This window comes from Schistocerca americana, chromosome 2 (genome assembly GCF_021461395.2).
Source record: "Schistocerca americana isolate TAMUIC-IGC-003095 chromosome 2, iqSchAmer2.1, whole genome shotgun sequence".
Taxonomy (NCBI): domain Eukaryota; kingdom Metazoa; phylum Arthropoda; class Insecta; order Orthoptera; family Acrididae; genus Schistocerca; species Schistocerca americana.
Genome location: NC_060120.1, coordinates 768812790 through 768826549, shown reverse-complemented (window position 1 = coordinate 768826549; position 13760 = coordinate 768812790). Strand labels below are relative to the sequence as shown.

General features: G+C 37.4%; 1 protein-coding gene across 1 annotated transcript in view; it reads left to right on the top strand.

The window, feature by feature from the left end:
• The first annotated feature begins 3959 nt into the window (after positions 1–3959).
• The window catches only part of LOC124595132 (aurora kinase A-A-like), a 107827-nt gene continuing 98026 nt past the window's right edge, over positions 3960–13760 (top strand). Inside the window, exons 1-2 of the mRNA XM_047133729.1 lie at positions 3960–4100; positions 4222–4295. Of these exons, the coding sequence (XP_046989685.1) occupies positions 4074–4100; positions 4222–4295 (101 nt within the window). The 5' untranslated portion in view covers positions 3960–4073. The remainder of the gene's footprint in view (positions 4101–4221; positions 4296–13760) is intronic.

The window sequence follows — 13760 nt, the reverse complement described above, 5'->3', positions numbered from 1 at the left end:
ATTGAAAACATTAAGATGTACACCCTAATTTTCCGTTGCTATTGTCAACACGACCTTCATTCTCGCATATTCCTTTTTTAGAACAAAATGTCTATAACGCTGAGAGAACAGTAAGTAAATTCTTTTTACCTGCAATCGTTTGAAAATCTGGATCATCAATTGTGTCACATCACTTGATAATACTCCTGAATCCATCATCTTTGCAAGAAATAGCAACACGCTGCAATGCACAAAAGCACATGGACTTGTACCACAACTGAAAAAAATTCCTGCTTGCTTTCTCTAATGCATCGGCATTGAGGTGCACTCCGTTGGGCAGCAGGATAGATCTGGAGATGTCCCACTATGCAAATAAATTAAAAATGACTTGTGTGAGTACATACGTGAGGATAAGTCAATTTTTTTGAAAAGTGGACTTATACCACAATTGAAATAAACCCTTCATATGTATACAGTCCATGGTCAACTATTCTTTTAAACTTGAACCAGAGTTCCTCTACATGCTTCTGTCCTGTGCTGAAAGTTTGAAGTTGCTCATTGAGAAATGACACTATCGATTTTTTATCTAGTTTACTGAACTTATTTATCTTTCTGCTTGTTTTAGTAGTCCTTTGTATTTTGGTAATCATTTTTGCTGCAAGCGTGTCTTGGTCACTGATACCATTTTCGATGTGGATGTCCTCAAAGAAGTCTGGTCTATTTGTTGCCATTAGATCCAATATATTTCCATCATGGGCAGATTTCCAGACTATCTGCTCTACATAGTTTTTAAAGAAAGGATTCAGTTATGTTTCACAGGATGTCTTATCAAGCCCACCTCTAAACAAAACTGCAATTTTCCCATTTGACTGTTGGATGATTGAAGTCTCCACCAATGATTACGTATGAATGGGAAACAGGTGAAGTCTCTAAAATTTTCAGTTACATGAGGAGATGGGTCTGGTGGTTGGTAGAAGGATCCAGTTACCATTTTAAGCCCACCACTGATACTGAGTCTTGCCCACACAATCTCACATGCAGCTTTAATTTCTATCTCGGTGGATGTGAGTTTCTTGTTTACTGTGACAAATACACCATCTCCACTTCCCATTTGCCTATCGTTTCAATATACACTCAAGGTTTCCCCAAAAATCTCACTGCCATCAATTTCAGGTTTGAACCAGCTTATTGTGCTTAGTATTATGAGAGTTTCAGTTTATATCAATAGCAGTTCAAACTCTGGTATTTTGTTGCGAATGCTTCAGCAGTTAACCATTACGATTTTAATTCTCTCACCTGTGGGAGGAATTTCTTTTGATCTCACACTAATACTTCTGGGTTTCCTACAGCTGCTGTTATCTGGATTGGGTGGAGAGTAGGCTAATCTAAAAAATCCTTGTGTGCACCCTACTCATAGTCAGCTACCTTGTAGCAGCCTCCGATGTGTAGTGGACACCTGACCTATTAAGAGACCCTACAGTCCACATCCATATGCCGCACATCCAGGAGGTTGCAGCCCAGCTTATCACAAAAGTTCGAAGTCTCTGGTTCAGTACTTCCACTGAATTCAGAAGCAAAGGGGCCACGACCAATTCTGGAGACAATGCTGCAAATTATGAGCTTCATTGAAAATACATGCACAACGCTGGTCTTCTCAACCGTCTCTACCAGTCGCTTGAATGGGCCAAGAATTACATCAGAGGCGAGATGATAGGCATAATTTGGACCGACGTGCGCCACAACGTGTGTAGGTTGCACTCTGTTCCCTCGATATCAGCCTGAATAGACTCCCAGAGATACACGCCGTGTGCACCTGGTGTGCTTTCCTGTCTGTTGCTGCCATTTCCCTAAGGGGATATCATAATTCGCTGTGTGTTAGAACTGCCAACGATTATGTGGACCCCTACCCCTTTGCATTTGCCTGTTATTGTCACTGGACAAAACTGGTTTTCCCAGAAAAGGGTAAGTGAGTTCTACTGGCCCAGTTTCTGGTTCAGAAAATGACAGCACCTCAAACATGTTGGTTAGGTGTATTAGTACAACGCTAAGTCCTCTGTGGACCCCGTCCACCCTGTACAGAACACCTAGCTGTACCTCTGAAACGCTACTTGCATTGCATTGGATGAGTAATGACAGATCCTGTTCTTTCTGCAGAGGAGACAGTATCCATAGTAGTGGGTAGTACTTGAAGTACCTTAGGTTCCAGTACCAAAGGTACATGACTCTCAGGAGGTCTTCCAACACAGCTGTTTGCAGCAGCTGTCAATCATTTAACAGCACCCAGGACGATTTCCAGCTGCGTACAAATGTCAGTCAACTCGTTCCATGTTCTAGATCAGCATTCAGAGTGGCGCTGCATTTTTGCTGGTGCAATGTATTATAGGACGGTGAACTTTAAGTCTGCTTATTATTTTTTAATCTCTTGAACTAAGAAGTTACTGATTCCCTATAAGAAATGAAAAAGTGTGCTCGTGACCATGATGCCAAGTTTCACTGAGTGTAGAGGAGTAGTTATGTAACATAGCATGGCAGATAAGTGGCATATATTTCAGATTACCACATCTACATTCCATTTAACAACATTCACAGAAAAGTAACCAATAATTCTGCAAGGTGTCAAAAGTTAGGGTGTTCACGTCCTCTTGTGCTCTTACACAGCAGCCATCACTAACTAAAAGAATACAGGCACCGGTAAGAACTGCTGGTGGTAACTGCTGATATTAGTGCAGAGCTTTACTCTATTCCTCTTTTCGATGCAACTGATAGAAATCATTTTTTTAACTGAGGTGAGAATGGCATGTAGACAACTGAATCAAAATTCTCTCTCATCTTGTTGAACTGTAAAAGAAATTGTTAGTATACATTCACTCGATACTGTCCTGTGCCATAATCTTACGTGACATTCTGGCAAAAAGAGGTAGCGCATAATATTATATATATTTCATAAGAAGAGTGAATTAGAGGTGAACTGTAGAATCCACTACCACTTTCTCAGAAGTAAAACTATCTCGGTAGACTGTGAATCCCTAGAGTTCAAAATGGAGTTTTACATTCTGGCGCAAAAGTCTGTAAAAGGTTTTTGGTAGACTTCAGGCAGTGAAATGGAAATCCCAATTCAGAAACAAACTATAGCTCATCGGCCTCACCTGTAATTCCTAATGCGTACTGAGGTTGAAACACATTGCACTATGGAACTATTACCTGTAACTTGACAGAACTGATGTGTTGCAGATTTGATTTACTTTATTTGCCTCTGTGAAATCCTCCTTCCGGACAGAGTAAATAACTTCACATGACTTGGGCATTATTTAACTCAATGCTTGTTTCGAAATTGCAGTTGAGAATTTTAGCTCATTGTACAGCTACTTCCTGCTGCCAGGAGTATTAAAGTAATCGCCGACCGCACTAGTGGAGAAACTGTTCATCGCATACAAATATTTTTTTCACATTGTACGAGGTTCTATGGGAGTCAAAAGGTAATTATATGTTTCCAAATCCATCCGCAAATAACTTCGCACAATTAAGGTTGTGTTCGCCCTGCAACTTGTGAAATAAATTTATGTGCGGAAACTTCATTCGCTTACGTTGCCATTGTCTACACAATTTCAATCGGTATTTCTGTTTCTCGGATTCTGTTTGCAAAGACAAGTTACGATCACAGAATATAACAGAATTCTCTGCAATACGAATTTCTGAATAAATAAAAGAAATTTGAGGATGCGAGAGCCTAGACACTTGGTACTGAAATTTCATTTCTATGGCGACAGATGGCGAGCGAGCGGTAGACTGAAACTTGTGTCGTGTGAACACAAAAATTGCAGCGATTTATTGCATGCAAAGACTTTTGTGCAGATATTTGCGCATACAGACAGTTGTGTGTGAAAGGGCGTAGAGCACAATAATTTCTTGCATGTACGTGCCGTGAAGAGTTTTATGTTGGTGCACGGCCGTGGTTGGTGATACTGTACTTGCATTGCAGCATCTTTGGTGGGACGTTCAAATTTAAATGACCGTAGTTTGTTTCTGTATGTTTGTAATGTTTTGTTGATATCGGTGTCGTAGTATAGAGACAGTCGTTTCGATTTTTTTAGAAAATGAACGAGACGTACATTGCAAGTAATGTAAGTACAGGAAGATGCGTAACAAAGGCTCTGCACTCTTAGAAACTCCTGCCCCCCTATAATGAGTAGTAATCTTTTCGCTTGCCTTTTGAGTGAATGGTATCTGAAATGCATTTTGCAGTCGACGCAGCAAGCAGCTTTGGATGCATACGTACAGAAGCTGAAAGAGCAAATAGCACTACGTAATGGAAAACCGTAAGTAATTTTTCTCACTAATTGCTTTGGTGAAAAGGCTGTCAATACTGGTTATTGTGCTGGAGTTGTATACACGCTAAATGATGTATTGTCATGGAGGGCACATAATGTGTATCGAAACTCTTAGCAGCTTATTTTTGCATGCTGTATTTAGCGTTATTGTAGTTTAGCTTTGCTTCTGGAGGTAGAGAGATACATTGCAGAAGCGTCCGATTCCACCAGTCTCTCTGACCCCACGACGTCATCGATATGGTGGAAACCGCTACTTGCAGCCTATACAAAATGACAACGACGTCACTACAAACGCGAAGAAGAAAATAAAAATGAGACAATAACATCTCATGTCAAAACTAAAATTAAAGTAACAGGAGCCCGGCGGAAAATTGTGGTTTAGGGCGGGATGATCTAAATATCCTACAACTAAAAAACACGGCACCATACGAGAAAAAATCTATAAACCTTTAAATTACATTCCTCTACACCAACAAAACTACAGGAACTGGACATCATCCATGACCTGTATAGCTCAACCATAGATATTGATACAAGAAAACTAGCACCTACAACTCTGAAAAGTGCAACCAAAACACAAAAACCCAAATACACCATATTCACTACATCAGTTAAAACACGACCGACCTACTGTGAAATACAACACACAAAACACCACAGTTACTCCAGAATAAAACCAAAACAAAAATTACTACCAACAAAAGCCTCCAGCAATACCACCTCGTGTACCGACAATGCATGCTGGTACATGCCACCAGAACTCTTGTCAACTTCATGTAGTTGCCACAAATGTAACTCCAAACATATTCAGCAATAAGACTGAACATCTGAAGAAACTGTATGTCAGACGTCATCACCCATCTCAGAACATAATGATACACTTGTGAACTTCACTGTGATGTTCGTGTGTAACAAAACAATAAAAAACGTAAACTGCTTTTGGCACAACTGTCACCAAGCTAATCAGACATAATAAAAAGGCAAGACATATAAATGAAAAAAAAGGAAAAAGGAAAAAAAAACACCATAACTCACTGAAATCACTTCCACAACCCTTGTTACCAACCAAAGCCCTACCTAAACTCAGATCCGTGTTAGCACGACGACAACCATAACTCAGATGAACCCACACTACACATTAAACCCTGCATGTCCACATCCACAAACACAGCCAACTCAAAAACTCCATGCCTTAGTGATATCACAACACCATAGGTCAAAGCAGGCTTGACCCACCAAGGTTTATCAAACCCTACAACAGTTCTGCCGTATCTCTGGTTTCCCAAATATGTTAATCTGAAATTGTAACTTAAAAAAAAGAATTGTGTAGTCTATGAATCAATTCTTAACAACTTGTTGCTCACCAAGTTCAACTGTTAACGTCTCAGAAAAGTAGCAAGATAGGAATTTTCCCTGATGTGAGGAATGGAATCTAAATCTGAAAAAAATGGTAACACAAATTCCAATAAAACTGCTCTTTAAAAATGTCACAAAGTAGGTGCATGGTATGTCCTATAACCAAGGATAGGAAAACTAAACATTGTTTCTCTACATGTAGTAACATTTTTTGCTTAGGACACATTGTTGCAATTGAGATTTTTTATTTTGCATTTGGTTTTTGTTTATGGGTATTTTATTTTGTGGTGAGGGGGGTGGTTGGTTTGGGGGGGGGGGGTTGGGGTGTGGCTGGGTTGGGTCTTTCTTTTGTGTGTGTGTGTGTGTGTGTGTGTGTGTGTGTGTGTGTGGTTGGGGTCGAGGGAAGTGTTGCATTACAATGTGTGGTTGTGGCTGTTGGTGTTCAGGTATTGGGAGTTGTTGAGCAAGGGAAGTGTTAGATTCCATTTTATGGCATCGGGAGGTGCTATTTAGCTATACAGATCAAGGGAAGTGGTAGATTCTAACTTGTGGGATCAGGAGCTGCTGTTGAGCTATATAGATCAAGGGAAGTGTCCGATTCCAGGTGATATCGTGTTTAGTGGAATTTTGGGAGTTTTGTGTTGCCGGTGTTTTTCGTCGTTTTGTGTGGTTTTGCATGGGAGTGTCTGTCTGAATTTGTGTATATTTATTTTGTCCCCACCCAAAAACTCCGTATTTCCCGCACTTGTCTCGCTAGTGTCATTAGGTTTTTTGTGGAACGTGTGTGTGTGAGTTTTTCAATGTATTTTCATGTGTATCATGTTTACGTATTGACGTCATAGGCGCCATATTGAATTCGTGGTTTATGGTCATTTCCGCCATATTTGTGACGTCATGGGTCAAAGAAGATGGGTGGAATCGGACGCTTCTGTATTTCCGTGGAGGTTCATAAATATAGTTTCCACCAATATTTAGAACAGAACATTTTTTTTGTATTTCCACAAAATTAAATTTAAGGTTACATAAACTCCACCAGATAATAATGCTTAATTTGTTGACTATTAATGCAGGGATAAAAGTTAAGGACATAGCACCTGAAATTACCATCTGCAGTTCTGTAATCTTTCCACAGTTCTATTGTCTACAAAGATTATAGCTGTTTTGCTAAATTACTGCACTTGGGAAAAAGTATTTCCAATGTGTATTGATTTTAATTATTAAAAGGAGATTGCTGGAACTAGTTGTAGATTTATAAATAATTTTCTAAGGTACATGGCAAGTTTCTGTGTGCAACAAATGTTATGTTCAATTTTGATTCCACCCAAATTTTGTTTTGTATTTTGAAGTAACTACAAAATGTTAGTAATATTTTGTCCTCTTGGACAGGGCTATAATCAGCCTATTATACTGGTGTGAATAAGTTTTATTACTCCAGTAAAGAAGGCACTTCAAACTCCAGACACAGACACAGAACAGACTCTATTAACAATGATAACAAGGCAAAAAGAATGTAAGGAAACAAAAGATTGTGTGTCATCATAAGTGGCAGAGATATAAAAACATCAGCTGTATGAATAAAATATTATTCACCTGCACACAAACTCTCATGACAAGCAGCACAAAATGTAACACTCCCACTCTTGTTTGATAATTTCAAAGACAAGATCTACATTTAGTTTCAAACTTTTCCTTGGTATTGTAAACCGGTCTGTCAGATGATCTTTGGACTAGGCATAGGATACAATAAAAGAATCATCATTTATACGTTCATATAGTGAAATTTTGTCTGCATGTTTAGTCCTTTGGTGGTGGTTATTGTTTTTTTGACAACTGCAATGGGATCTGGTCGACAACAAATAATTGACTTGTATGTTCCAATTTGACACCTAGCTCCACCAAGAATGTGCAAAGCCACATTATTTCAGCAGCTGGATCGGATGCAGGATACTCTGCTTCCGTTTTAGGTCTGGCAACTCATTTCTGAATGCGATATTCTGTATTTTTCTGGGGCTCAAACATTGAATACTGTATATATGGGTGAAGATTTTTCAGTTGAGTTGTGAGTATGCTGATCACCATGTGCCTGCAGACACACTAAGGTGTACCGGTCAGTGACAGCTACTTCTGTGACTTTCTTTTCCCACTTCGTTACTTCTTTAGCAAGTGTGGAAATGGATTTATGTGTATAGAAATTGTAAAGAATGAACTTCAGTGGCAGTTTGAGTCACCACTGGGAGAGCTCAGACAATTCAACTGAGATACGATCAGATAGTTGTACTATGGTTATTATTAAAAACTAAAACTTCGAGGTAAATTCAGAAAATCTACATTAACAGACAAGTCTTAGCATTTTAATGCATGTCGTGTACATGTATTGATACTTTAAAATATTGATTCTGTCCTTAATTTGAGACTGGCTGCAAACTAAAAGGAAAATTTCAGATCAGCTTTCTTAAAAACTGAACATTTGTCTGGTCTTCATGGCTTCTTACCCTGAAGACTGGAGAGATAACAAGTGTTGGCACTTTGTGACTAATCTTTGTGGTACATTATTATTATTATTATTATTATTTATTATTTCTTTACTGTCTCAGACGTTAAGTCTGGTTAAAAATGGAAAGTGACGCGGACCTTGATCAAGGGTCACTTCCTTTTAACTGTATGGTATGTGTTATATTGCATTTAGGAACATTCGGGTAATTGAACATGTATCAATAATTACAGATTTCTGTAGTTGTATATACAAGTTTGGATGTAGCTGTATTGCATTGATGTACTGGTGGATATTGTGTGGTATGACTCCTGTAGTTGATAGTATAATTGGTATAATGTCAACTTTATCCTGATGCCACATGTCCTTGACTTCCTCAGCCAGTTGGACGTAATTTTTCAATTTTTTCTCCTGTTTGCTTTTGTATATTTGTTGTATTGGGTATGGATATTTCAATTAGTTGTGTTAATTTCTTCTTTTTATTGGTGAGTATGATGTCAGGTTTGTTATGTGGTGGTGTTTTATCTGTTATAATGGTTCTGTTCCAGTATAATTTGTATTCATCGTTCTCCAGTACGTTTTGTGGTGCATACTTGTATGTGGGAACATGTTGTTTTATAAGTTTATGTTGTAAGGCAAGCTGTTGATGTATTATTTTTGCTACATTGTCATGTCTTCTGGGGTATTCTGTATTTGCTAGTATTGTACATCCACTTGCGATGTGATCTACTGTTTCTATTTGTTGTTTGCAAAGTCTGCATTTATCTGTTGTGGTATTGGGATCTTTAATAATATGCTTGCTGTAATATCTGGTGTTTATTGTTTGATCCTGTATTGCAATCATGAATCCTTCCGTCTCACTGTATATATTGCCTTTTCTTAGCCATGTGTTGGATGCGTCTTGATCGATGTGTGGCTGTGTTGGATGATATGGGTGCTTGCCATGTAGTGTTTTCTTTTTCCAATTTACTTTCTTCGTATCTGTTGATGTTATGTGATCTAAAGGGTTGTAGAAGTAGTTATGAAATTGCAGTGGTGTAGCCGATGTATTTATATGAGTGATTGCTTTGTGTATTTTGCTAGTTTCTGCTCGTTCTAGAAAGATTTTCTTAAATTGTCTACCTGTCCATAATGTAGGTTTTTTATGTCGATAAATCCCCTTCCTCCTTCCTTTCTGCTTAATGTGAATCTTTCTATTGCTGAATGTATGTGATGTATTCTATATTTGTGGCATTGTGATCGGTAAGTGTATTGAGTGCTTCTAGGTCTGTTACTCCATTTCACTACTCCAAATGAGTAGGTCAATATTGGTATAGCATAAGTATTTATAGCTTTTGTCTTGTTTCTAGCTGTCAATTCTGTTTTCAGTATTTTTGTTAGTCTTTGTCTATATTTTTCTTTTAGTTCTTGTTTAATATTTGTATTATCTATTCCAATTTTTTGTCTGTATCCTAGATATTTATAGGCATCTGTTTTTTCCATCGCTTCTATGCAGTCGCTGTGGTTATCCAATATGTAATCTTCTTGTTTAGTGTGTTTTCCCTTGACTATGCTATTTTTCTTACATTTGTCTGTTCCAAAAGCCATACTTATATCATTGCTGAATACTTCTGTTATCTTTAGTAATTGGTTGAGTTGTTGATTTGTTGCTGCCAGTAGTTTTAGATCATCCATGTATAGCAGATGTGTGATTTTGTGTGGGTATGTCCCAGCAATATTGTATCCATAATTTGTATTATTTAGCATGTTGGATAGTGGGTTCAGAGCAAGGCAGAACCAGAAAGGACTTAATGAGTCTCCTTGGTATATTCCACGCTTAATCTGTATTGGCTGTGATGTGATATTATTTGAATTTGTTTGGATATTAAGTGTGGTTTTCCAATTTTTCATTACTATGTTTAGGAACTGTATCAATTTAGGACCTACTTTGTATATTTCCAATATTTGTAGTAACCATGAGTGGGGTACACTATCAAAAGCTTTTTGGTAATCGATGTATGCATAGTGTAGCGACCTTTGTTTAGTTTTAGCTTGATATGTCGCCTCTGCATCTATTATCAGTAGCTCTTTACATCCTCGTGCTCCTTTGCAACAGCCTTTTTGTTCTTCATTTATAATTTTGTTCTGTGTTGTATGTGTCATTAATTTCTGTTTAATGACTGAAGTTAATATTTTGTGTATTGTTGGTAGGCATGTTATGGGGCGATATTTAGCTGGGTTTGCTGTGTCTGCTTGATCTGTAGGTTTCAGATATGTTATTCCGTGTGTCCGAGGCTTCTTTAGTTCTGTCCTGAACCAACTACTACTACTACTACTACTACTACTACTACTAATAATAATAATAATAATAATAATAATAATAATAATAATAATAATAATAATAATAATGGCTAACCCCCCCTTTTAGTGTGATTAGTTGGTTCAGGACAGAACTAAAGAAGCCTCGGACAAGCACCGTCATGGTCGGGGACGACGCTTGAACCCTATGCCCGCCCACAATGGTAACGACACTGCTAGCCAACTGGAAAATGATTTAAATCCAAATAGAGGTGTTTTGCAGGACATGCTTCCTGCAACCACCCTAGAAGGAAAACAAAGACAGAGGATGAGATGGTCAGATGAAGTTAATCGACACCTCATGTTCTGTTATTACCAAGCAACAAACCTAGGAACCAACACAACTGGATACAGATCACAAGTATACACAATATTTATTACCAGATACCCAGAATTAAAATTTTTAACAGAACGACGACTAGCTGATCAGATCCGTGTAATAATAAAAAATAACAGGATACCCCAGTCAGAATTAGAAAACATCAAACAACAAGTACAACAAATACTGGAACAAAATAATGTGCAATCAGAAGAAGAAGAGAATACAGTAATGGACTCAAACATCCCAGAGCAAACAAACAAAGAACACCACGCACCAATTAAACAATCAGAGGAAAACGAAATCTTAAGACAGCCACCAGAACAAGCACAAATAGAACACGAAGTGCCACAGATGTTAGATATAGAAGAAAAATTTCAGCTAACATATATAGAATACAAAGACACAAATACAGACATTAGACCATTCTTGCATAGACCACCAAATAACCCACAAGTCGAAACAACAATAAAAACTATCAACACAATCATACACAACAAAATAAATGAAAACACAACTATGGAAGAGTTACAACTACTGGTTTATATAGGAGCACTCACTACACTAAATATACACACTAGGCAGAGATCAGAACCAACCAACACACAGAAGAAACCCACAAAACCAGCATGGCAACACAGGCTACAGATCAAAATAGAAAAACTGAGAAAAGACATCGGACAGCTAACACAATTTATAAGAAATGAAATCTCGGAAAAAGGTTAGGTAAAATCTCACAACAAGAAGCGACAGAGCAATTAGACGAAAAGAAGCAGAAATTACAAGCATTAGCCAAACGACTCAGAAGATACAAAAAAAGTGAAAATAGAAGGAAACAAAACCAAACATTCAACACAAACCAAAAGAAATTTTACCAGACAATAGATAACACACACATTAAAATAAACAATCCACCAAACATAACAGACATGGAACACTTCTGGAGCAACATATGGTCAAACCCAGTACAACATAACAGACTTGCACAGTGGATACAAGCAGAAAAAGACTCATACAAGATGATACCACAAATGCCTGAAGTGATAATTTTGCAACATGAAGTCACCCAAGCAATTAATTCTACTCACAATTGGAAAGCCGCTGGAAATGATAAAATAGCAAATTTCTGGTTAAAGCAGTTCACCTCAACACATTCACATCTAACTAAATTATTTAACAGTTACATTGCAGACCCATACACATTCCCTGTTACACTTACACACGGAATAACATATCTGAAACCTAAAGATCAAGCAGACACAGCAAACCCAGCTAAATATCGCCCCATAACATGCCTACCAACAATATACAAAATATTAACTTCAGTCATTAAACAGAAATTAATGACACATACAACACAGAACAAAATTATAAATGAAGAACAAAAAGGCTGTTGCAAAGGAGCACGAGGATGTAAAGAGCTACTGATAATAGATGCAGAGGTGACATATCAAGCTAAAACTAAACAAAGGTCGCTACACTACGCATACATCGATTACCAAAAAGCTTTTGATAGTGTACCCCACTCATGGTTACTACAAATATTTGAAATATACAAAGTAGATCCTAAATTGATACAGTTCCTAAACATAGTAATGAAAAATTGGAAAACCACACTTAATATCCAAACAAATTCAAATAATATCACATCACAGCCAATACAGATTAAGCGTGGAATATACCAAGGAGACTCATTAAGTCCTTTCTGGTTCTGCCTTGCTCTGAACCCACTATCCAACATGCTAAATAATACAAATTATGGATACAATATTACTGGAACATACCCACACAAAATCACACATTTGCTATACATGGATGATCTAAAACTACTGGCAGCAACAAATCAACAACTCAACCAATTAGTAAAGATAACAGAAGGATTCAGCAATGATATAAGTATGGCTTTTGGAACAGACAAATGTAAGAAAAATAGCATAGTCAAGGGAAAACACACTAAACAAGAAGATTACATATTGGATAACCACAGCGACTGCATAGAAGCGATGGAAAAAACAGATGCCTATAAATATCTAGGATACAGACAAAAAATAGGAATAGATAATACAAATATTAAAGAAGAACTAAAAGAAAAATATAGACAAATGCTAACAAAAATACTGAAAACAGAATTGACAGCAAGAAACAAGACAAAAGCTATAAATACTTATGCCATACCAATATTGACCTACTCATTTGGAGTAGTGAAATGGAGTAACACAGACCTAGAAGCACTCAATACACTTACACGATCACAATGCCACAAATATAGAATACATCACATACATTCAGCAATAGAAAGATTCACATTAAGCAGAAAGGAAGGGGATTTATCGACATAAAAAACCTACATTATGGACAGGTAGACAATTTAAGAAAATTCTTTCAAGAACGAGCAGAAACTAGCAAAATACACAAGGCAATCACTCATATAAATACATCGGCTACACCACTGCAATTTCATAACCACTTCTACAACCCTTTAGATCACATAACATCAACAGATACGAAGAAAGTAAATTGGAAAAAGAAAACACTTCATGGCAAGCACCCGTATCATCTAACACAGCCACACATCGATCAAGACGCATCCAACACATGGCTAAGAAAAGGCAATATATACAGTGAGACAGAAGGATTCATGATTGCAATACAGGATCGAACAATAAACACCAGATATTACAGCAAGCATATTATTAAAGATCCCAATACCACAACAGATAAATGCAGACTTTGCAAACAACAAATAGAAACAGTAGATCACATCGCAAGTGGATGTACAATACTAGCAAATACAGAATACCCCAGAAGACATGACAATGTAGCAAAAATAATACATCAACAGCTTGCCTTACAACATAAACTTATAAAACAACACGTTCCCACATACAAGTGTGCACCACAAAATGTACTGGAGAATGATGAATACAAATTATACTGGAACAGAACCATT